Source organism: Porites lutea, chromosome 3 (assembly GCF_958299795.1).
Source record: "Porites lutea chromosome 3, jaPorLute2.1, whole genome shotgun sequence".
Lineage (NCBI taxonomy): Eukaryota > Metazoa > Cnidaria > Anthozoa > Scleractinia > Poritidae > Porites > Porites lutea.
This window is the reverse complement of record NC_133203.1, coordinates 4,171,130-4,194,974: the sequence shown is the minus strand read 5'-3', so window position 1 is coordinate 4,194,974 and position 23,845 is coordinate 4,171,130. Positions and strand designations below refer to the sequence as shown.

General features: G+C 41.6%; 3 protein-coding genes across 8 annotated transcripts in view; 2 read left to right on the top strand and 1 right to left on the bottom strand.

The window, feature by feature from the left end:
* The first annotated feature begins 289 nt into the window (after positions 1 to 289).
* Positions 290 to 7,420, top strand: LOC140931455 (amidase-like). The gene is made up of 10 exons (XM_073381268.1): positions 290 to 313; positions 1,301 to 1,403; positions 1,932 to 2,061; positions 2,725 to 3,037; positions 3,261 to 3,461; positions 3,839 to 3,916; positions 4,262 to 4,424; positions 5,198 to 5,251; positions 5,618 to 5,905; positions 6,941 to 7,420. The coding sequence occupies exons 1-10, from the start codon at positions 290 to 292 to the stop codon at positions 7,123 to 7,125; spliced, it is 1,539 nt and encodes a 512-aa protein (XP_073237369.1). The 3' UTR covers positions 7,126 to 7,420.
* Positions 7,421 to 11,543: 4,123 nt separating this feature from the next.
* LOC140930232 (uncharacterized) lies at positions 11,544 to 15,438 on the top strand. Its single transcript, XM_073379902.1, has one exon. It carries the CDS (start codon positions 12,162 to 12,164, stop codon positions 13,677 to 13,679), a length of 1,518 nt encoding a protein of 505 aa, XP_073236003.1. The 5' UTR covers positions 11,544 to 12,161; the 3' UTR covers positions 13,680 to 15,438.
* Positions 15,439 to 17,231: 1,793 nt separating this feature from the next.
* Positions 17,232 to 23,845, bottom strand: part of LOC140930231 (STE20-related kinase adapter protein alpha-like) — a 51,111-nt gene continuing 44,497 nt past the window's right edge. For 4 of the 6 annotated variants that reach the window (XM_073379900.1, XM_073379899.1, XM_073379896.1 and 1 more), the window contains 8 exons: positions 23,531 to 23,654; positions 22,483 to 22,654; positions 21,030 to 21,134; positions 20,406 to 20,591; positions 19,952 to 19,989; positions 19,298 to 19,340; positions 18,816 to 18,900; positions 17,232 to 17,897 (listed from right to left, as the gene is read on the bottom strand). In XM_073379900.1, coding sequence (XP_073236001.1) covers positions 17,827 to 17,897; positions 18,816 to 18,900; positions 19,298 to 19,340; positions 19,952 to 19,989; positions 20,406 to 20,591; positions 21,030 to 21,134; positions 22,483 to 22,654; positions 23,531 to 23,654 — 824 coding nt within the window. In that variant the 3' untranslated portion in view covers positions 17,232 to 17,826. The remainder of the gene's footprint in view (positions 17,898 to 18,815; positions 18,901 to 19,297; positions 19,341 to 19,951; positions 19,990 to 20,405; positions 20,592 to 21,029; positions 21,135 to 22,482; positions 22,655 to 23,530; positions 23,655 to 23,845) is intronic. The other 2 variants (XR_012164829.1, XM_073379898.1) reach the window with 2 other exon arrangements.

Sequence of the window (23,845 nt, the reverse complement as noted above, 5' to 3'; positions counted from 1 at the left end):
ATGAACCAGTTTTTATCAAACAAAATTTCTTTGCGTTGCCTTCATACAGGGGAACAGGGCTATGATGCTGAATTTTTTAAAAAGTTTTGATAACCCCAATAAATTGAAAAATTCATTATAAAAAAATACCTTACTGCATAAGCTTGATAACATCGCTTCAAAAAACGTTTTCGTTTATACCCCAATCTCATGTAGCACCACCCACCCACCGTGCACCCCCTTCCCCTCCCCGCCGCGCACCGTGAAAAGACATTGTAGGTTTCAGACCCCTCACTGCGCAACTTTCAAAATGGCGGAAGAAGGTGCGACTGAGGTAGGCTTTTGTCATCTTCTTTTCGTATTCCATCTCTGATTAGATGGCAGCCCCTCCCTCCCTCTACCAGCAATGCGTTGTCTTTATGGAGAAGAAAACAACTATTATGTTTACAATAAGTGGTTTTTTATTTCTCGATCTCGATCTAGAAAACATCGACGTATAAAGCTTGACCAATTTTATGAGAATATTAGGGAATTTAGTAGCTATATAACCTGAGGTCAGGCCCAATTTTAGCGGTTCTCATACATTCTCTCTAACGGCTACCGCTAAAATCTGTTTTCGCTTCGCCTTCCCCGCTGGAATGTTATTAAATTGAGCCTGATCTCAGGTTAGTAGCTATAGTATACCTGTCAACTCTCACGCCTTAGGCGTGAGTCTCACGCCTGCGGGTTGAAAACTTCGATCTCACGCCGGCTCACGCTTGCGGGCCAATTTCTCACGCCTGATTGAAAAATGTGAGCTGTTGCCGTCTTGCTTGACACAATTTCCAAAAATATGTTAACTCAGACCCATGTAAGGAACGAAAACCATGTGTAAAATGAATAAATGACAATACCTTCCTTGCGATCTCTGATTTTGAAGTGAAAAGCACTGGGAGCGAGCTCGCGTTTATACGTGTCCTAAGACTGGGACTCAATAACTTCGCCTTCGGCAGACTTCGGACGTCTTCGGAAGACTTCGGACTTCTTCCGAAGACTTCAGAATTCTTCGGGAATCTTCAGAAATGATCGTGTCATTTTCAAAAATCCCAGCACTCCCAGGATAAAAATCTCACGCTTATATCTCAGAAAAAGTTGGCGAGTATACTATAGTACAGTGAATTCGATCGAATAACCCCCTGCTTTTTTGACGTAACGTGTTTCCTTATCGCGAAGGGTATAAGCTTTAATTTTGTCAGGGTTCGAGCATTGAGATTCAAACTTCTGTAAGAAAAGAGGTGTCTTTACCACGAACCAAATTCTGATCACTGCATTTCCCTTCTAGGAATCTTTACCAGACGTACAGTTCCCCAGTACCGAAAAAATAAGGATGCTATCTCATCAATTGGGATTTGACATAAAAGAAGAAGATATCAGCATGTACCAAGGTGAACGGCTACACATGAACCCCCCCCAAGGGGGGTACTTCCTTATATAAGCCATATAGGTATGTGCCGCCCCATCGGATAGGGTTCTTGGGCTGTTTTGGTCTGAAACTCAGGTTGGGTTTTCGAGGGAACTACAGGAGTGTATGAACATCTTTATTGTTTCAATTCTAAATGAGTAAGAAAGAAAGAAAAATATGCAAATTCGAAATGAATTTGAATAGTTTTTGTGTTTGCACCCTAATCTAAGTAATGATAACATAATTTCTGCCTAAAGGCTAGGTCAGAAAACAGATATGGATTTTAGAGGTCTACTTTGAAAATGGGTGTGGATAATTACAATTTTTTGGGCTGATATTGGGTCAGGATTTGAAGAACCGAGCGGCACACCCCCACCAAGAATTCCCAGGAGTACCCCCCCGGACATGAACCAACCAACTCTCCCACTAGTCACCTAGGGCTTTAAACTCATGTCATTTCATGATGTGATGTCTAAGTCTAATTAAGTGTCCATTTTCGAAACCTTTTCAGAAGCCATATTCAGCTTTTTAAATGATACTTATCAGCGAATCAGTGAGTTACCAGATCCAAAGCCTCATGTTAAATACCCTCGAGAACCTGGCTACAGACCAGCCCCAGAGGAAAACCCTTTCAATGCATGGTGAGTTGGGGGTTTTGTAGTCAATTTTTACTGTTATTTTCCCATGCGAGACCAGCTAATCTGTTTATAGTCTGCTGCAGAGCTGCCAGGAAATCTGTAGCAGATCTGCAGATAGTCTATAGATTATATCAGCAGATCTTCTGCGAATGTCTGCAGAACGTTTGTAGAATAAATGCAGAACATCCTAAAAATGTGTGCAGGCCTGATTTCCTTGAGTTAGTGCAACTTGTTATACAAAAAAAATTGGGTATTGGGTACAAAAAATTTTTTAAAAATTCTCATGTCACACGAATCACCCCATGTGAGTAACAATCCAGATTCCAGAATCGGGTAAATTTTTGCTTGTGGAATCCAGAATCAGTACGTTTTTGCTGTGGAGTCCGGAATCCTGGGCTTTGGAATTGGGAATACAGCTCAAGCAATCCAAAATCCCTCTAATGATTGTTTCAGTGACAAAGAATCCAGAATTCAGCACCTGGGATCTGGAATCCATGGCGTGGAAGCAGGAGAATCCAAGACTGCCTTGGATTTCTGTACATGGGATGACACAAAGTGAATTGTTGCTGAGACCTGTCCCTGTATTGTGTCCCCGGGGCTAATGTGCGTATCTTGACAATATTAAGTAGCATGATACAAAGGTCAAAAGTCAGTTTTCCACTGCAGGTACTGGCGATGTAACATAGTTGGTGCACCAAGTGGAAAACTCCTTGGAAAGACCATAGCCATGAAGGACACCATTTCTGTAGCGGGAATACCCATGATGTGCGGGTCACGTCTGTTGGAAGGCTACATCCCAGATCATGATGCAACTGTGGTATCCAGGATATTGGATGCTGGTGGGACAATCACCGGTAAAGCAGTGTGTGAGGAGTGGTGTTTCACTGCGACCAGCTGTACTTCATTCACAGGTCCTGTTGTTAATCCTTATGATGAAAAAAGAATGGCACTTGGATCCTCATCTGGTTGTGCGGCACTGGTAAGTGTCATTGTTAGTATATATTTTTTAGGCCATCTGTTTTGTGCCGGGTGAGTAAAGTATATATTTTTGTTAAGGGTGCTTTTGAGACCAATTTGGGATACAACTTCAAGTCCTTGAAGAAAAAAAGGAAATTGTGTTTTGAAAAGTGGAGAAATTATCTGTACCATCTATGAGGGCAAGGCATTGTTGATGATAGAATAAAAATCAGTATTATTAACAGGTCGCTGGAGGTAAAGTGGACATGGCTATGGGCGGTGATCAAGGAGGTTCAATAAGAATACCTGCCACTGCCTGTGGGATTGTTGGATTGAAGCCAACGTATGGGCTAGTGCCGTACACAGGGATAATCCCAGTGCACACTTGTTTGGATCACACAGGACCGATGGCAAGAACTGTGAAAGATGTGGCTTTACTTTTAGAGGTAAACTAGAAACTTCCCGCAAGTAAGATTCTTGCAAATATCTTTAGGAAATTTTTTTATGGTTGTGTTAGGGGTGTGTGTTCTAGTGTTTAATTACAAGAAGCCTTTTACCTAGTTTTTGTTTTCAAATTGCTTTTTAGAGGCAACGACAACTTCACGACTTTATCAGGACGAAGTTGAGTAATTTCAGACATACATTACACAGAAAGAAATATTACTTTAGATTATTCACACAGAAAAATGAGCTATCAGCCTTCACAGAGCACATCAAGCCAATCAATGCATTAGCACTGAGAGTTGTTTGTCAAAGCATATATGCAAGTGTAGCAAGAGTCCTTAGACATTTGAATGCTTGCTTTGTGGTTTGATTCATTAAGGTAGTTGCAGGATCGGATGGAGATCTGGATCCAAGGCAACCACGCGATCTCAGCACTCCTGCCATATACACCAGCTCTGTAAGTACAATAGTTCAGGTTTCCCCACCCTTCCCAGGGTTTGAACATTTTTAGACAGCTTAACAATACTTATTAAATGAAACACTGAGCTAGTCAACAAAACCAGTTAAGAAATCTAACCTCGGCCAGCTCTTTCCACCAGCACCCAAGCTGTTTGACACAAAATAGCAAGGGGACTTTTCACTCCAGAGAACACAACTTTCACCAAACAAGCTCATCCTCCTCAAAGTCTCACTTTTTGTCGTTTAGCTTTGGTAACGCGTGATTTTTTCACTTGATTTGCTTTTCCTCACTGACATATATGTAAGCCAAACTAATTCTCTGTCTCCCTATAAACCTCTACAGCTCACAGGTAACATTTCCGGGCTGCGTATCGGACTGCTAAAGGAGGGATTCAACATGCCGGATGCCGACATGAAGATTATGACAATGGTGAAAGAAGCCGCTGATCGGTTATCATCACTGGGTGCTACTGTTGGACAGGTGTCAGTACCAATTCATTTTGATGGTAGGCTGTAGCCTTTGATATGTGAAACAAGCAATATTAATATGTTCTATCCCAAGGACCACACGACTGCTGGTCTTTGCCTTAAGGTGGATCTCCGCTGTCGTGTAATTTATATTTGGGTACCCCCGTAAATTTCACGCGCGTAAATAGATGAGCGAGGTTTAAGTTTTACGTTTACGTGTGACCTTTCATACATTGCCTCTATTTTATTTGCACACGTGCAAATTACACAACAGTGGAGATCCACCCTAAGGTTTGCGTATTCGTCTGTGACATACTAGGGACCTTACGAGACTACGACGGCGACAGCACGGCGAACGTCAAAAAAGCAATAGGTTTGATGAGCAAGACAACAACTCTGCACGTGCATCACTCTTTTTTGTACATTTCTTTGCTGTCCCTGCACAACTACGACGTGAAATGACCAAATTTTAAGTTAACTTGAGAACGGGAACGGCAAGGCAATGAATTCTACCATCTCTGTCTGAATTCGGGCGCGGTCCCCTCTACTCATCCCCAACCACAATTCTCTTCTTTTAAGTAACAGGGCAAATTGGTATAGTGGCGAAAAAGTTTAAAAGGACGCGGAGTCTATTTTTCAACGACGTTTTCATGGACGTCGCCTAAAAAACTGGAAACTGCTCTTTGCAAATGCCGAATGAAAGTTGTTCGCTCTGGGAAATGTGAACTCCTGGATGCATGGGTTGCCTGATCATTTCTTGTTCTTTGACTTACCACTTGACGCAAATTCTGATCTTTTGCTTCGTTGACAGGGATTAGAGTATGTGACGCGCTTTGCATGGAAGGGGGTTACAGACTACTTAGTGGTGAGTGTAATATGTAGCTTATTAGACAGCTTCAGAGATTATAACCGTCGATATTTTATATGGTTTGCCTATATATCCAGCTGTTTTGTTTTGGGGCTAGGTTTCTTCGTTCATTGATTTCCCAACCAATCCTGATACAGCTGAAAAGCACCTCTAAAAAAAAGACAAATACTGATCTCTTGTCTTACATTGTAGAGAACTAGAAAGGTTATATGTCCTCACCAATTTGCACCACAGAACAGGCTGAATTTTGGCAAGTGAACATTTTTCACCTGTTCTTTCTGGATGTACCAACCAATCTCATAATTTCACAAATTTAGTTTTGTGACGTCATCACTTTTCTTCTCCATTAATTTGTTCTTAAAGGGTCTAATTCAGAAGCCAAAGGCTTTGTCGACACCAGTCTTCAAGCAGCCATTGGTCGTGGTTTCACAACCCGTGGGAAAGATCTGGGTCCTGTTGGGAAATTAACCATGATACTGGGTGCCCTTTTACATGAAGATAGTCATGGGGTATTTCATGGAAAGGCGATCAACTTAGCACGCAAATTATATGAAGAGTACGACAAAGCTTTGAAATTCTACGACGTTCTTATTATGCCAACAATCATTAACCAGCCGCCAAAAGTCCCAGACTCTGGTGAAGTGAATTTTGGTAAGTAACCGTAGTGGATGGTCCTCACTTAATTTTGATGGGAGCGTTCGGGGAAATGTTTTGGACAAGCAGGAGCCCATCACCTGGAGAGAGCAACTCCCATACTAGGCCTATGACACGGCGTTTTTAAGGGCTGGTTTATTTTTAGATACATTTTAGCGCACTTTTCCCCGCAAAAATGGAAGCTCCGTTCTATCTATGAGCACATTTGAAAGATGACATATGAGAAAGAAAAACTAAACGGAAAACTAAAACGTCCTTTTCAGCGCCGTAGGTTGTGCCGATTGGTTCGTGGGACTAGAATGTTCTAAATTCGCGCCAAAATCCTTCTGAAAATAAACTGAACAGTGAAAACGCCGTGACACAAGTACATGGAAGTCGCTTGCTCCGGATTATTGTCTCCTGAGACAAGTTAATAAATAATAAAACAATAATAATGACTTTGTAGAAGGCTTATCCACCGAGTAGTTCGTCGTCTACTTTGTCCCTATATCGCTGTCTGTAAGACGGACATCGTCCAGACAAGCACTGAGTGTCCCTCTAGGAGAGGTGCTTTGTAGAGCGAATTCAAAGAAAATGACTGAACAACGGAAGGGTTCAACTCTATGGGTTGGTTATTTAAACAAAGTCTAACATAGACTGCGGTTTAGGAAATCTTAGACCTCCAGAACTCTTCCTTAGTGGGTAATTTTAAAAGGACAAATGCTTTTCAAGGCTACGCCATATGCTTTCATGAACTGTTCACGAAAAATGGCGTTTACATAAAAGCGTTCGTCGAACTGAAAATGGCTTAGAACGCGGTTTTGTTAAACACTGGCTAAAACTCCGTTTAAATAACTGGTCCTAGGTGTTTGGCGTAGAGAGAGATGTTCACTTTGAAGAAAGTCATCTAAAAGGAAATGACTGAAGAATGGAAGGCTCCAACTCTTGGTTTTCGGTTACTTACAGAGAGTCAAAGAAAAGGAAAGGGACTCGAGGTGTCCATTAATAGAGAACTGACCGCATGTACTGATTTTGATTATGTTCCATACTTAGGAAACGCTTTTGATTTCTGCGAGAACACTGGTCCATTTAACGTGACAGGGCACCCAGCTCTTACAATCAACGCAGGATTCAGCGATGGTTTGCCTGTGGGAATGATGATTGTGGGGAGAAAGTTTGATGAAGCCACTGTTCTTAATGTGGCCTTTGCGTACGAGAGGTTGAGAGACACTAGCTAATGGCAGACCCACTCACGTTTCATTGAACTGTTAGACTTTGCTTTGGAGTTGATTTGTGGTAGGCTGACTAAAATATGTTCAAAAATAGCTTTGCTATCTGTATGTGCTTAAATCGAGTCAAACAGGCTTGAAAATATTAGAGGACCTATCCGGTAGACAGGCTTCTTGGCTGTCTATCCATCAGTGTGTGGTGTATTAGCTTCACTACCAGTAAGCGCTCAAAAACGCTTAATTAAAAGATAAGATAGAAAATAGACATATTAGAAATATTAAAATCCATAGAAAAATATCTGAAGATATCCGTTAGACAGGCTGGAAGGTTGTCTATGAATATGTTTAATCTAGCCATCCATATACTTGCTTGAGAAAACTTAATTAGAAGAGTAAGACTGAAAATACACACGAGATATAGAAATATTAAGATATGGATAAAACTGAAACCAGTCGAACGTCTTATAACGGCCACCTCTCTATAACGGCCACTTTTTCGGCGGACATTCCATATATTGACTCTTGTTTAAACCTCTTTAAAGCGGCCACTTTATTTGTTTCCAAGGTGGCCGTTGTTTTCTGTTGAGAGGTTCAACTGTACTTGAAGTAATATATCAAACATGAGATGCAGTGTTTCATCACCAGATGAAACACCGAGAAGAGAGTTGAAAATACGACGCGCAGCGGAGTATTTTTGACGAACTTCGAGGTGTTTCATCTGGTGACGAAACACTGCGTCGAATGTTTGATATTTCTTCTCAAACAAAATCATTTTTGAAGGAGAAATTAAGGATGCAAATACTAAGCAGTGTTTCATCCGATTTCCAAACACTCATTAAACATTAATTTCCTTTGTATTTTCTTAATGAATTATTAATGAGTTTGAGAAGACAGAATTACAAGACTGCTAATTGAAATAGCTGTATGATGTGAACACTCGTGTTCGATACGAATTTCTTTCTGAAACATCTCTTTAATAGAGCAACGAATATCTGGAAAAATGGTAGTAGACAGTTCAGAAGATTTTTCCGGAGTTTATTGATCAAATATCTCCAAAAAAATGTTACATGTATGTAGAAGGTCTGATTATTTTCTAAGTATCTCGTGTAAATGTCTCGTGTTTATGTCTAGTTTGCAAGTTTTGCAAAATAAGGCCGCTAAAGTTATTTTAAATAGACCATTGTACTCATCCTCCACTGAGGCATTAGCCGTTCTCAAGTGGCTGCCTCTAGAGAAAAGGCGTTTTCAAAGAAGGTGTGTACACGTATACAAATGCATCAATGGCCTAATTAATCACGATATGGACTTGATTAGACAAGACGTACTTCATAGGCATAATACACGTAACAAAGGCAATTTTAGATTACCACGTGTCCAAAGAAATTGGGGGAAGCAAATAACACAATATCATGCCGTTTCCGATTTTAACTCCCTCAGTCAGACGATCAAAGACTCAAGGAATGTAAATAGTTTTAAACGTAATGTTTTTAAGTTTTTAATATAGCTACTTACGTTTAATTTTTACTTATACTTATTTTTAATTTTTTATGCATTTTTTGTATCTTTTTAATCCCTTTGCAATTTTATAGCTTTTTTTTTTTGTTTTTATAATATATATCTAGTTTTGAGGTCCTTTTTGAAAACCATATCTTTTATGAAAAAGTTTCCTCAATAAAGATTATTATTATTATTAAAACAGTGACATTCTTTCCAAAACCGTACATAGCAAGACTCCACGAAAGCAAGTTGCCACTGAAAAGTGTTGGTTATTGATGAATGAACTAAACGTGTGGCAGAAAATTGTTGCGGGTGTGTTACATTTTGCGGATGGGCGGTTTTTTTTGTTTTTTTTTTGGAGTTTGCAGGGTTTCATTTATGCGTTGGTCAAAGAAGTTTGTAAACATTTCTGTAGCGCCTGTTCGGTCATTCTTGTTCATAGATTATTCTTAAAGGCCGGCGCATTCGAGTGGTAGGTTTGACGAATAAAGAACGTTTTCCGGGCCAAAGAATACTATCACAACTTTTATATAGTGCTAGTTCTTTCTAGGATTTTGGAAAAAGAAATATCTATATTTTTTGTGAATTGTTTCCTTGGCCACTATCAGAAGAGAACGGGAAAGAGGAAAACAGCAGGGCTCGAAAAAAGTCCCGTCTGCAGAGGCGGATCTAGGGGAAGGGCCCGGGACGCCCCCCTTATTTTTAGACCAAACTGAGGCCCCAATGGCCGAAAAAAATTGGGGGGGAACAGCCCCCTCCCCCCTTATCTAAGGGCCTGGATGACCGCCCTCCCCCTCTCCCCCTTATCTCGAGGTCTGGATCCAGCACTGGTCTGGTAGTCCAGGGCAAGTAGATTTTCTTGCTTGGCAAGTGACTTTTAAAGCTCACGTGCCCAATGGGCGAGGGTCTAACCAAGTCATCTTCTGAGTAAATCATTTAACTAAGTCAAGCAAGAAGTGGCCCCGGGTTAGCAAAATGTTAAAGCTCCTTGCCTAAAGGACAAACTGGAATTCAAGTTTTTATTCCGAGCCCTTTTCACGGGGTCCAAACCTCCCGCTTCCCGTACCTTGCACTCTCGGCTCCGGCTCCCCTTTTTCTTGGCTTCCTCCCTTTAGCCGTTTTTCGATTGTAAGCATTGTTGCGTAGTTTTCTCCTATTTCTCCCTTTTCCCTCCCTTTTAGAACACTCATCTCCCTTTTTCCTTTCCATTTCTCCTATTCCCGTGTCCCCCCCTCTCCACCCCACCCCGCCTTCTGAACATGTTATGTTGAGTGGGGCATTAGCCATCTCTCTCAGACAAGAGGTCAAAAGAGCATGAATATTTCCACTTCCTAAGACGGAAAAGAAACAAGGAATTTGGTGACTGCGCGTTTATGGATTAAGAAGGAGATATGAAGTGCCACTTCTTCTAAGTTTGAGTGAGTTATTTCTACCGCAAAAATGTCCGCAATGCAACGTTTGGAAGTGTTTCGACACATTTCAACTCAACAATGTTCTTTTGGCGTGGAAACCTCTTTGACTGTGCAAACTGATTTATGAGCAATGTTTATTATTGTTTAATGACTCATTAGGGCTTCGCTCTCAACAAACTTTTCATGAGGCTTATTGTCTATGACAATTGTTTTCCTTGATGATTGCGGTGTGGACGTCACATATAACTATTGAGGATATTGAAAGTGCATTTTTTCATTTCTTTCCGTCGTCGTATCAAGCGAAATGAAATCTGGTGAAAAACGTTAGTCAGCAACGTTTCGCTAGAAAGAAAGCTTATTTAAAGTCTTTAAACCGTCGCTGTTTAACATCGATCGCTCAGAGTATTTAATTTGTCATGGGCTAATTACTTTCAGCCCCTTTGTTGATGTGGTATGTCTATTTCATATGTTAATTTGCTACAAATTATTTCATTGCCATTCATATCTAACAATCATACTACGGTGAAATCTCGTCTTCTCAATTAAGTGCTATTGCGGACCACTAAAATAGGCTAATTGTTTTTCGGTTTTCCTTTTCGTTTTGTTTATATTAGAAGAGGTAGAAATATTATGTGAATTTGCAAAAAGACTTTGATTCCCTTTTTTTTTAATTCCCAGCCGTTTTGGAATGATGAATAATTATACGGAAATAACTAAAACAGATAATCTGCGAGTTTTGAAGTCAGATGAGGGGCAAAAAAATTTCCGAGACCTTTTCAGAGCTTAGGGGAACAAGATTAGTTTTCAGAGCTCCTTAAGAGAAAGAAGGATGCCTACTGTTAACCACTTGATAAAAATCTGTTGGTGGGCAAAATATTCAGTCATTACAGACATTTTATCTGTACGATGACAGTGATCTCTGCATGTAAGATTCAAGATCACCAGGAAGTCTTTACACATGAATAAAATTCCAACAGCGATGGGTTCTGAATATCAGTGGGAAAGACGCGCATGCTTCCACAGTTTTAAAATATGCATTCTCGTAAAATAATCTGCTTAAGCCCATTGCTTCTGAAATTGTGATTTTAAAAATGAAAAGCGATTTGCTGTGAATATGATTTATCGCTCTATTAACCACTTACAAGGCGTTAAAAGTGTCATCGCGACAATTTCTTGTAATTTTGTGTTGACAGTCGACCACTTTTGATGGAACCGTGTGTTCTGCCTTCGCCGGTATTTCGGCTTATTTTAATGTATAAATGGGTGTCTTAGTCGTAAAAGTTTATTTCTCTTTTGCAGTGTGTAGTTTTTTTGAAAGGCAAAGTTGTTAAATTGTGATTTAGCGGCTACTGAAAGAAAAGGACTATTTTTTTCCGGCGGGGAATTATTATGCAAAGTAGGCGTATTTGAATCGAACAAGCTTGTTTACATAACCAATGGTAATCTGGGTGACCTAGAAATATTCATTGAGATAAATTTAAGATTTCTTGTGATAATATTTAAGAAATACGCCATCGCAGAGTTTAGATTTAATTTTTGTCGAGTCAGAACCTTAAAAAATGACAACAAAGGACACTCATTGAGCGTGACGCGCTCACCCTGGCTCAGCACGTGAGTTTTGGATAACAGTCGAACAACGACATGTTAATCTACATGTTGGGGCATCAATATATTGACAGCTGGAAGACACAAAATCCCCCGCAGAAATCATTGATATAGGACTGTACATCGAGCTAAGAGCCAAACGAAGATGTGCCCTCAAAAATAGACCCTTTCAAGTTAAATTTGCCTATTAACGCGTCACAACCTGTCGATATTGCTGCTCGAAAGGAATACTTTGGTTTCGTTTTAGATCTAGCAAGCGAGTCGTATCTCGTCGAGGTTCGGGTCAACAGTTTTGATGGAGCGACAACTAAACTTGGTTTTTCCACCCCCTGTTAAAGGCATGCAGTGTCTCGGTGTGTTCGTCTTGGCCTTCTCTATTAGTACATGCAGATGACGGCTTACTTTGTCTGGGTCCCGGCTTCGTATTAGCATAGCGTGTCCTGAAAGTCCTTTCGTGTTCTCGGCCGGTCTTGTTGTTCAGTGACAAATGCTGTATTTCGAGTATCGTGTCCGACAAAATCTTCAATATTCATGGCTTTGACGAAGAGATATGTTATCTCCAGATTCCTAATGGCTAGAACAAGGACGAAATGTTTATTTATACTCTTTTTTTCCATCGCCTTGTACATCGTTGTTAGCTTCATTACTCTACTCTTCCGTGAAAATGGCGTCCTCGACGTTCCTGCTAGCTTCGTCGAAAGTGAAAAGCTCGAACTTTCTAGCGTAAACTTGCGTTATCTTCCTCGGACAAACGTCGAAAAGCACGTCTGGCGTGGTTACGAGCAAGAGGGAGATGCAGACGCCAGCGAAATTTCTGACAGTAATGAGTCCCGCAGTCAGCCACCGGACATTGAAAGTGAAAATAACGGCGAGGACAACATGCATGGACCTAAGCCAAGATTTTTGTATGTTTTTCGCTATTATGAACAGTTAGGCCGAGCCACTGCCAACATTCTAGCGCTGGCTTCGCTAGCTAAATATGAGAATCGCGCAATTGTTGTTCCGTTTGTGAATAACTCACGTATGTCAGGGCTGCCAGGAGGAGTGAGTCACTACTACCGAAAGGTTGAAAAAGTGAAAAACTACGCTCCACTGGATACATATTTCGACGTGCAAGACTTTAATTTCAAGTTAGAATCTCATGGTTACAGTACTTTTAAGCGTTTTCATGACCTCGAGCATCACTGTTCGAACAGATTTCAAGTCGTTGTTCACTTCTTGTTCGACAAGGAAGATTTCATGAAAAATACGGCGTTGTGGTACAGAGCTAGTGATGCGGAGGTGAAAGCTATGTACAAACAAGCGAAGGAACACAATGGCTGGATTGATTGCCCTTGGATAAAGCGATCTCGACTTAGTAAACAGATCGGTTTTAAAATAAGCCGGTATGTGTGTGTGGACCCGGAAGTCATAAGGTCTGGCCAAGAACTCGAGGACAAGGTTCTCCAAGGAGCAACCTGCGTTGGGATCGTTCAGTGGAGAGGTACTGGTGATGAACGCACGCATTTTCCACTTCACCCAGTTATCACCAATCCACTTCAACCGTCTGATCTGGAATTTAACGCAAATCTTGTGAGAATTGCCAGAAATTTTGTCAAAAACACATTCAAGGGAAAATTTATAGGTGTTCAAGTGCGTTCGGAGAGACACGTGCAACGAAAAGGCGCGAATATAACAAGGCGATGTTTCGAAAAACTGGCTGCTCGGGTTCAGGAGTCACGGGAAGCGATTCATGCTCGTCAAGTTTATTTAGCTTCGGATTTGACTGATTACGGCTCAGACACGCTCAGGGACATTACAGGGGCGAGCGATCGTCAATCTTTATCCCTTTTTTTACACAAGCTTCTTAACAACCCAGAAACATTTGATCCAACAGGGATACTTTACGACAACGGAGCCATTGCAATTGTGGAAATAAATATTCTCTCCATGGCAACGCGGCTATTCACCCTTGGTGGGGGAAATTATCAAGAATGGGCTGTAGGGTTATTTTTAAAGCGACATAATGACGAGTCCAGAAGAGTTCATCGAATGTGTGAACTGGTTTAACTTCTCGACCCAAACCGGCGATGTTGTGGAAAAGGAGAGCTCTTTCGTTAATTTGAATGGAAACCACAGAGATTGTTTTCCGCAAAATTAAAAAGTATAATGTCGTCGCAAAGAAAAGAAATGGAGGTCACTTGCATGGGAAAACCGCTGAGAATTTTACGCTGACTGGAACCATACAAAAGACGTTTAATTGAGTTAAAATCTTGAAGGTAATAAACCCGGGTATTAGCATGTCAAGGCGAATGGCCTCGGTGATTTAATTACGTCTGATGTCCTCACTAGTCCGTATTATTTGTAAACACACAAAAAAACTAAAGCGTTGATTGAAGCTAAGTTATGTTAAGCTGATCAACCTTACTGTTTTTTTTTGTCATTGGAATCGCCTGTTCGCCACTTGCACATCTCCCATAATGCACCTCATTTGCCCCCCAAGAATTTGCATAACTTTGTTTTTCATTTCTTCTGGGTATTACAGCCGTCCCAAGGGACATTGAAAACAATGCTTAAGTACAATTTGGGGTGGGGGGGGGGGGGGTGCAAATAAGGTGCATTATGGGAGATGTGCAAGTGGCAAATATAATCAAGAACGTTTTTCTCTATTCTTAATAAACGGTAGGTGACGTAGACTGTACGTAAAGGTAAGCCTCAGTCAGTTGTTTGAGACTAGCTGTGCCGAAACATGTACGTAAGAAGTTGTTTCGTGTTTCTTAAAATTACTTTATTACTATTGTCAACAAGGAAGATAAATTATGCGGCTATTTCCCGATCATGTCTAGTTAAACCAGTACTAAGATGAAGAATTCTGCTAGATTTATAAATATATATATTTTTTCCAAGCATAAAGAAAGTGCGTTTGATAGAAACTCACGTACCAATTGAATAAGAGAAGCAAGGGAACAGATTATTTATTTTAAACTAAGTTATAAATTTTGCTTGAACATAGCACACTTAATTAAAAGAAAAAAAAAGGATTGCAAATCAGATAAGTTATGTTTTCAATATGACAGGTAAAAACGACCTCTCATCCAGTTAGAATTCTCTCAGATCTGTTTATGGCCGCCAGTTGGTTATTTAATTATACAGTAGGTCAGCAAAATGTCTTTGAAAACAACGTTCGTAGTTAAAAAGAAAAGGCTTTTATTTTCCTGCTTTGTTCCTTTTGTATCATATTTTCCAGGGAAAGAGCTTTTTTATATTCTCAATAAGAAGTATAAAAGTAGGCATCTTGCTTTAGAGATGTCCTCTGTGCAGATTCCACCCACAGAACTTTAGGGTCAAAACCACCTTGTACACCGCCACCTAACCATACAAAATATTGTGATCCAACAGCTTAGAACCACCTAGTACAACACAGTAAACAGAGCCACAGAGAAGTACTGCCAAGTAGCTTTCACTTGAATGGTCACACTTTAAGATTTCATTCACAGACAACCTGAAAATTATATTTTGCGATGGTGATACTTCGGCTTTTCATTTACGGCCTCAAAACAAGTGTGAAACCACGGCATTCGAGCCAAACGTAACAGAGAACACTTTAATCACAACAATTTGGCTTCAAGACTGAATCTGAAGGGTAAAGTTATTTAAACAGAGAACGAAAACCGCTTAAAGGGTTGGAACATTTTCAAAGGAAGTTTGTGAAAAGCCCTTCAAGAGCTTATTCTTAGTTTATTTATTACTTAATGCTATTTAAGATAGTTGTGTTTATGTCGAAAAATCAGGATTTTGAACACAAATAAAGGCTTGGAAGTTTTCTATTGTTCGAGTGTGCTGATTTGGTAATTCGCTAGCCTGCGTGCAAGCTCTCCTATTTGGGCAAGCGAAGCGAGTCTCGCGAGAACGCGCGAGCGAGGGGCCTTTCCTCTGCCCCTCGCGGCTTCGCCGCTCGCTCGCGCGTTCTCGCGAGACTCGCTTCGCTCGTCCAAATGGGAGAGTTTGCTCGCAAGCTATTAATTCGCCTTCTTTTTAATTTGGTAGGAATGACGTGTGTAAACACTTCCTCCTACTCTTTTCGGAACAGTGTCCGTGTGGGTTCTTTTACGTTTCCTTCGCTTGTGTCACACATAAAGGAAGCCTTTGAAGGAGACAATGCCAACGGCAACAAGTTCCTAAGTCCCCGCTGCCAGCATGATCTTACAAGATTTTAGACCTTGGGTGGTGGCCCGGCTGGGGTTTGAACCCGTGTCCCCCCGCTCGGCAGACTAGTGCTCTTCTAACTGAGCTAACCTAGGCCAACGGTGCGGTTATTTTATCCCCTCTCTCCACCACGGCTCTATTTTACGGGTATTTAAGCTACTTTAAGCGACACGGAAACGAAAGAAGGCGAAACGACGATTTGAGGCCACTCTTGGGAATCGACGTCTGAACCTCTCGCACCACAGGCCTCCCAAGCTCAGGTTACGAGTGTGGAATGTAAAACAGAGTCAGTAAGAAATACAGTCAAACCTCCACTAACGGCCACCTCTCCACAACGACCACTTTTGTTGTCGAACAATCCATACGTTCACTTTTGTTTCAACCTCTCTACAACGGCCACCTCTGTCACTACAACGGCCATTTTTTTTGGCGGACAGTCCATTCATTCACTCTTGCTTCAACCTCTCTATAACGACCACCTCGCTCTGCCCCCTCCCCCCCTCGTCCCCCCCCCCTGTTTTCCCGGTGTACAATTTAACTCGCTCCCCAATGACCGCCGCGCTCTACTATCTGAACGCCTGGAACAAGCCACAGCGCCAGGCCACTTTGTTCTGTCCCCAACGTGACCGTTGTGTAAAATACTGAGGTCTGCGAACGCTAAATATCATTATAGTTTACCTTTCTTTCTGTAAAGTAAATAAAGGAGACTTACCTTTGATGTATTCCTGTTTTTTTGGTGCGAATTCATCTGTTTAGTCGTTTTTTGGCTGTTACTGAGTGACTCGTGTCAGTCCTTTCATAACACGAACGGTAAAGCCAAAAAAACCGACTACATAGATGAATTCACACCAAAGAACACAGGAATACATCAAAGGTAAGTCTCCGTGTGAGAAATTAAATTTACATTCTTTACTCGTAACGTGACCTTGGGACGCCTGTGTGATCGCACAGGAAGTTACGCGGCAAATGGGCAAATGGCAAATGGGGCGCACGTCAGTGGCCGTTGTAGACAGACTTAAAACAGAGAGTTAGAGTGAATGTATGAACTGTCTGGTGGTCAAAGTTAACGTTACATTGGCAGAGGCTCGAGTGATGTCCAAAAGATGTGCACACAGGCATATTTCAAGTGGCCCGTACCTCTTTGAGACCTCTATATTTAGTTGTCCCTAAAACCTGCACCTCCTAATGTGATTTGGGTTAGGTGCATTATTAGGGTCTTTTATCCATTGTTTTGTGAAACTAATCACAGCCCTCGTTGCAGTAGCCTATGTGTAGCCGCACCCTCCCCCCGACAAAGGAAAAACATTTTTCCTTTGTCAGGGGGAGGGTACGGCCACACGTAGGCTATCGTTGCAAGCGGTGTGCAAAGGTTCCCGTACTTTTGCCCGGTTCACAAATGTTGGTCTCGGCAAGGAGTGTTAGCCCTCTCATTTTTTTCAACACATAATAGGCAGAGATAATTACATTGTCAAAAGAAGCTTTACAATATAATACATGGCTATTTTACAACATTTAAAGTACATAACCTCTTTAAAAAAAATGCACTGCTACCCTCATTTGTGTTTTTGAACTTTAGTTAAATTGTTCAGCATTTGTGAACTTGAAGCCGGCACCGTATTGCGCAGAACCTGTCGCGGACAGACCCTGCTAAAGCCTTTTGAGATGTTACACCCTTCCCTGAATTCCCAAAGGCTAACAACACGCTCGTTTGGTAAAGGGTATTTTACAAATGTACATTCATAATTATTGAAGTCCATCTGTAAAAAGACCAATCTCGTCAAGTGTGAAGCTTATTACAAGTTCTCCATTTGGTAAGTCAAATTGCAGACCACTGCAAATAAACAGTTTCATGTTGATTAAAACGGCAAAATTATTGTTTGCTCTGGTAATGAGTTCCCAGTTCCCCTTGTCCTGGAATAACCGTGAACTCGGAACATCGTGATCTGGGACTCAGTTTCCAGTTTCCTCTCAAATTGGGGTTAAGAATGTCCCAGGTGGAGCCGGTCAGAATTCAAAATGACCACTCATCTAAATTCATGGCTGATAACCCTTCACTTGCTATTGAGCTGGCAATGTCTTGGTCTGCAATAAAACGATTACTAGTTTATCTAAAGAAAATATTGCATTGGAGATTACTTAGTAGAGGGAGCCTATACTTACAGTAACTATGATTGGAGTCTCGCGGTAAACTAAGTTAGGTAGGAAGCAGAATACACAGACACTTAGAAAGCACGAGCCACTACAGACAACGAAAAGCGAACGTAATCAACATGAAACCCCGTCAAAGCAATTAGGGCGCCCCCGCAAATCTTTACGGAAACCGCTGGCTAGATATGTCTCGAGTTTAACATAGCCTAAAATCATTTAGCCACATGGAAAGGCAGAAAAAACACACGAACCCCTGCGAAGCAGTTGGGACTACCACGCTTATCTCTACGTGAGACCGCTGGACACCCATATCTCAAATTTAACTCAGCCTAAATTTCATGGAAAGGCTGCAAATACACGTGAAACCCTGCGAAGCAATTAGGGTGCCCCCGCTTATCTCCATGTGAGACCGCTGGCCTTCCATGTCTCGAGTTATCAGTTAGCAAAATGCAAAATTAAGCCTCTTTGTGTAAGCGAGGCTAGTGCGCCCAGCCACTCATGAGCATAAACTACTAAATTTCATTGAAAGGCTGCACATACACGTGAAACCCTGCAAAGCAATTACGGCGCCCCCGCTTATCTCTATGTGAGACCGCTGGCCTGCCATGTCTCAAGTTATCAATTAGCAACATGCAAAATTAAGCCTCTTTGTGTAAGCGAGGCTAGTGCGCCCAGCCACTCACATGAACATAAACTACTAAATTTGCGTTAGATTAAAAATTTATTTCCATATAACAGGATAAGCACTACGGTTCACCTTTCAAACGATTCGTTCCAATAATGGCCTATTGAACTATTCCTGAATTATTGAAATACTGCTTTTTGATAGGCTTTAAGGGTTCATATACATACCTATTCGTTTATCTTCGCTGCGATTCGCTAATGACGGGACGGCCGACATAAGTTCGGCTAAAACCTCTCTTGCCTTCCTCTTTACCTTAAAACAAACAGCAGGGGGAAAATTTACATTAAATGCCGCGGCGTCTATTATTATTTTTATTATTTTATTCTTTATTTACTTTTTTGGGGGGGAGCGAGCGGGGTTATCGATGGGGCTTTTTGTGAAGGGCGACGTTTATTTCAAAAACGCATTTCTTAAATCACTACAACAGTTACGATAAATAATTTGCAAATATTAAGTAAGACGGAAAGATGTAAAAGTTCCAGAGTCTTGTTTTTTTTTGCTGAGGAAGACACGCAATTGTCAGGATAGTGTACATTACCAAGTTCTACCCGCAATGGGTCTTTATTTGAGGGCGGCGTTGAGTCGAGTAAATACGGTACAACTTTGGTTTAAGTACCAAGCTTACTTTACAATCACTTTACAACTTTACCTGTTTGAAAAACAGATGAGAAGCCAAACCACTGGTTGTCGGTCTGAAAATACAGTGAACGCATCACTTACTTTAGCGCTACAAGCCGATGTTCAAACGGATCCGAAATGTTCACCCAAATTGATCCAATGTTGTTTGATGTGTTGCAGTTAAATTTGATCCTTGGTTTAAGTTTTATTTCTCATTGTTCCAAACTATACTTATTAATAACAGAGCGACTCCTCGCGCGCTGATTGGTTGACAGCTATGGTCGATAAGAATTTATAAAGTGTGGTAAATAATAGGCGCGCTGCGATTGGTTGTTAACCATTCTCTATATGAGTACAGACACATGGATGACGTCACGTGAAACTTAATTTCTTTGTTTTGGCGGGCGGTTTTGAGAGTGTTTGCAAGTTTAGTTCGGATTGAGAAAGTGGAGGAGACAAAAAAGAGTTCTTGGAGACTTGAAAATCCTTTAAGTCCGCCCTAAATAAATTCCGGAAAACAAACAAGAGCTTAAACTGTGACTTTTCTTTGAGACAAAATTCTCTTTGATTTAAAAGATCTTAGTTTCTTTGAATTTCCAAAAATTTGAAGCAATATTTCATTCTTTGAGGCTGAAGGGTTTAGCAAATTGAGGACAGACGTAAGTGGAATGAAATAGCGATGTACCTTAAGCGAGGATCCCTCTGCAAACACAAGTCAACAACCTACAACACAATGGGATCTTGTTAGCAAAATATGAGCAGACGGAACACCAACAACGTCTCCATACCTGCAAGAAGCCAGTTTCTTTTCGAAGATATACTTAGGCACACTCGCGTCCTGCAAGTTGCGGGATCACGCGAGCTTCCTTACGTTACGACAGTTGTTTGATAGCAAAGGTTTGGGCCGGATCTCGAAAATCGCGATGTAGGGCCCCAGAAACGATAATTTAAACGCAGACTGCTACCTTCCACCGATAGAGAGCTCGATCTTTTAAACAGTTTCTGAGATAAATATGATATGAAGCTTATGGTCTTTTTCCGAATAGAGTTAGAACCGTATCCGTTCAGAGTGATGATACATGTAAAGTACTCTATGTAACTGAAAAAGCACAAGACCCTCGTGAAATCCTGTCACGTACCTGTTGGAACGCCACGGAGAATTTCCCCTGAGGGGTAGGCTGACCTCCGTTTCTCCACTCCCCCGGGGAAGTGACGGAGCTACCCACTCCGGAATCTGAGGCACCAGGAGCTGATGTATCCACATCATTCATGACTAATGAGTCGCAAAGCTTTGGAGTGTCGCCTCTAAGCTTCTCTAGTAATACCTGTCAAAAGTTTAGATTCAGTCAGTGACGAGGGGTTTCAGTAAGCACAGACGACCGACGGAACGCGTCGGCTACTTTGCCTAGAGCAGTCGGTTACTTTTGTCCGCTTAATACACCTAATACAGGTTTGACTATATTCTATCTGGGTACGAGGGGTTTTCTTACGCACAAGCGAGCAAGATGCTTCGGGGAGTAAGCATCTTCACCCGATCTAAAAGTAGGTTAATAGACCGCATGATACCTTCTATCCATTTAATGACCTAGAAATAAAGTTAAGAAAGCGGTCCAGTAGAGTGGTATCTGGTCACCTTGCCATCAAACCATCTCGCCACCAACGAAAGCGCAACCAAGAATAAAACTTAGTTAAGCATTGTTTTGAACCTTCATGTGGCGAGTCGACTTCTTGCTGGCGGGATGACTGTATACCAGTCGAGTTACCTTGGTGGGTGGCATTCCCACATACGGCACAGTGCCTCTTCCCAACTGTATAGCTGTTATACCGACACTGTAGATATCTGACTTGAAATCATATCCTCGAAGATCCTACGGGCACAAGGGAAATACAACGGTGATTTTGCTGCGATTTTAAAGCGTACAGTTTGTGTAAGCTGGCGTAGCCTGAGAAAACAGCCGAAATTTCGCTAGGCCACAACTAAGTTCCCGCGAAATGATGTATGAGGAACGAGCGCAGAAATTCCATACTGATGACGTCGTGTTTCTCATTGGTTGAAGCAATTTCCCTCGCGGCACGACTAATCAGGAGCACTACCCAGATTTGGGTGGCGACACGTTATCAGTATGGAATTTCTGCGCTCTTCCCTCAGACGTCCTTTCTCAGGGAAGCCAATGGTGGCGTCGTCAAATGACAGCTGTTTTCTCAGCCGGCTAAGCTGGCGGCGTTTTATGATTTTGATTTCACAACTCATTAATTTTCAAGAAAGAAAACAAACTCCCTGACGAGTCTCACGGACTTTCTCCAGACCTCCAAACGATTTTCACAGACCTAGCAAATCCCATTTCTTCTATCAGCAAAATCTTTACCATTTACGTTTTATGGAATGCGGAACTTCCTTTCAAGAAAACCGAAACCAAGAAAAAAAATGACCACCTGACCGGGCTTCAGTTGTTCAAAAGGTGGATAGCACTATCCACTGGATAACACAATTGGTTCTGCTGGATAGTGATTTATCCGATGGAAAGCGTTGTCCGACAGTTGTACAACCAGGGCTTGCATAATATGTAGTTCCAGAAAATATCCATACTTCCCCCACAGAAGGGATCGCGAAATTCCTGGGGGGTTCTCAAAGGCCCGGAAATTTAAGTAAATGTATGAAACTTAACTGGAATTTCCAGGGAGGTGGGGGGGGGAGTCTAAGGAAAAATCCCTTCCATGGGGGAGGTATGGAAAATTTTTGGAACCACACAATGACTTATTCTATATGAAATGCCTTTTAGAATCTTTGCAAAACTCACACAAACATTTCCTGACTTTCAACTGACTTTGCATGAACTTTATAACTTTCCTGTTACCTTGAAAAGTATGCAGTCTTCCCCTAACCTGTCAGCAACCTGTCAGCTAGTTCTCCAACTATTGCAAGCAAAGCAAGCCACGAGGGGCAAAGGAAAAGAAGAGCCCTCTCTTTTTTTTCCTGCCCCTAGCAATCGCGTCTCCTTTCACGTGCGCTCTCACGTGAATTCTTGCGACTCCCCCAAATAGAGAGCATGCTCACAGGCTACTTTTCCTGTGACTATGGCAACACTACTGACTCATAATTTCAAGTTCCCCTGAGTGACTATGGCAATACTACTAACTCATGTATTCCACCAACGTCACGGGTTTTAATGGTGTCAAAGGAGGGCTTACTCTCCCTCTCTCTCTTTGAGCACGTACTTGTTGTAAAATCTCCGGTGCCATCCATGGCAACACAGCAACAGCATGTGATGGAAAGTGATGAGCAATCTGAGGTTTGTCACGTTTTTGAGGCAACATGATGGACTTTCTTAATCCTGACAAACACACCATACCATCTGCACCGACCAAAATATGGCTTCCTTTAACAGCCCTGCAAGGAAATTATGTCTTGTAAATGCTAGAATAAAGCCCTCTTTTGAATAAAAGCCCTGCCTGCATCACAGACTCTACACCACCAGTGCACAGGATGGATGCAATGCAGGCTAATACGCACCCCCTCCTCTTCCCGTGGGCTTAAAATTTTTAAGAAAAGTTTTTTTTTAAGTGGAAAGTGCACTTAGCTTATCCAGCTACTGTAGTTTGCAGGCACTCATCTCCACCCAAATAGTAACTAATTGAAACAAATAATCCAAACAGAAAAATGCAGGATTAAAAACCATAACTGGCAAAGGATAACCAGGTGGCTATTCTCCAGCAACTGAAAGAAAATGCAGCAGGAGGCCAGAGTGGGACTCAAACTCGGGATCACCAGATTGTGAGTCCAACAAACTGGTAACTCAGCGACACTGCCTCCCATAAAAATTAATGTAAGGCACTCCCCTAGCATCTGGGAGTGAGGAGAGGAGGCAGTAGTCACAGGCTACTTTACCCTTTAACCCCTAAGAGTGACCAATATTTAAATTCTCCTTATCGTTACACTATTCAATTAAACATAAAGGTCATGAGAATACAGGAAATGATCATTAAGTAGAATAGGTACAGTGGATCCCTGCCCTACAGACAGCCACTTAATACGGGAACCCGTATATAATAGACAATTTGTTTATCCCGAGGAAAAAAAGCTCAGATAGTTTCTCTAAAATTAAACCGCATAAGACGGACACCCAGCAAATACTGACACCATGGCATCTCCTGTCGGTGTTCGTATTAACCAGGTTCCAAGGTATTGACTGTTACACAAGCTCTCCTTATGAGTGCCACGGGAAATGTACGGAGAACATTATGAAGAATATGCAAGCTGATCTACCTGTGAATTATTCCCATCTTGTGAAGGTATTCCAGACCTTGCAGCAGCTCCCAAAGAATTGCTGCAACAAGAATTTCATTCATTCCATCTGGATAGCTGCTTTTTAGCATATCAGCACAGGACCCTGTGTAAAAATCAACGACAAAATTTTTGCATTTAGTGTGTAGTAATAAATCATTCTGCATAGAACACTAGTAAGCAAAACTTAGTTGAGGAAAATGTATGAAAAATGACTCAGACAGGATCCCAAGTTCCACAAAGTTACAAGGAGTTCCTTTAGACCCCCACCCAACTCCCCCCAGAAACATTAAATGT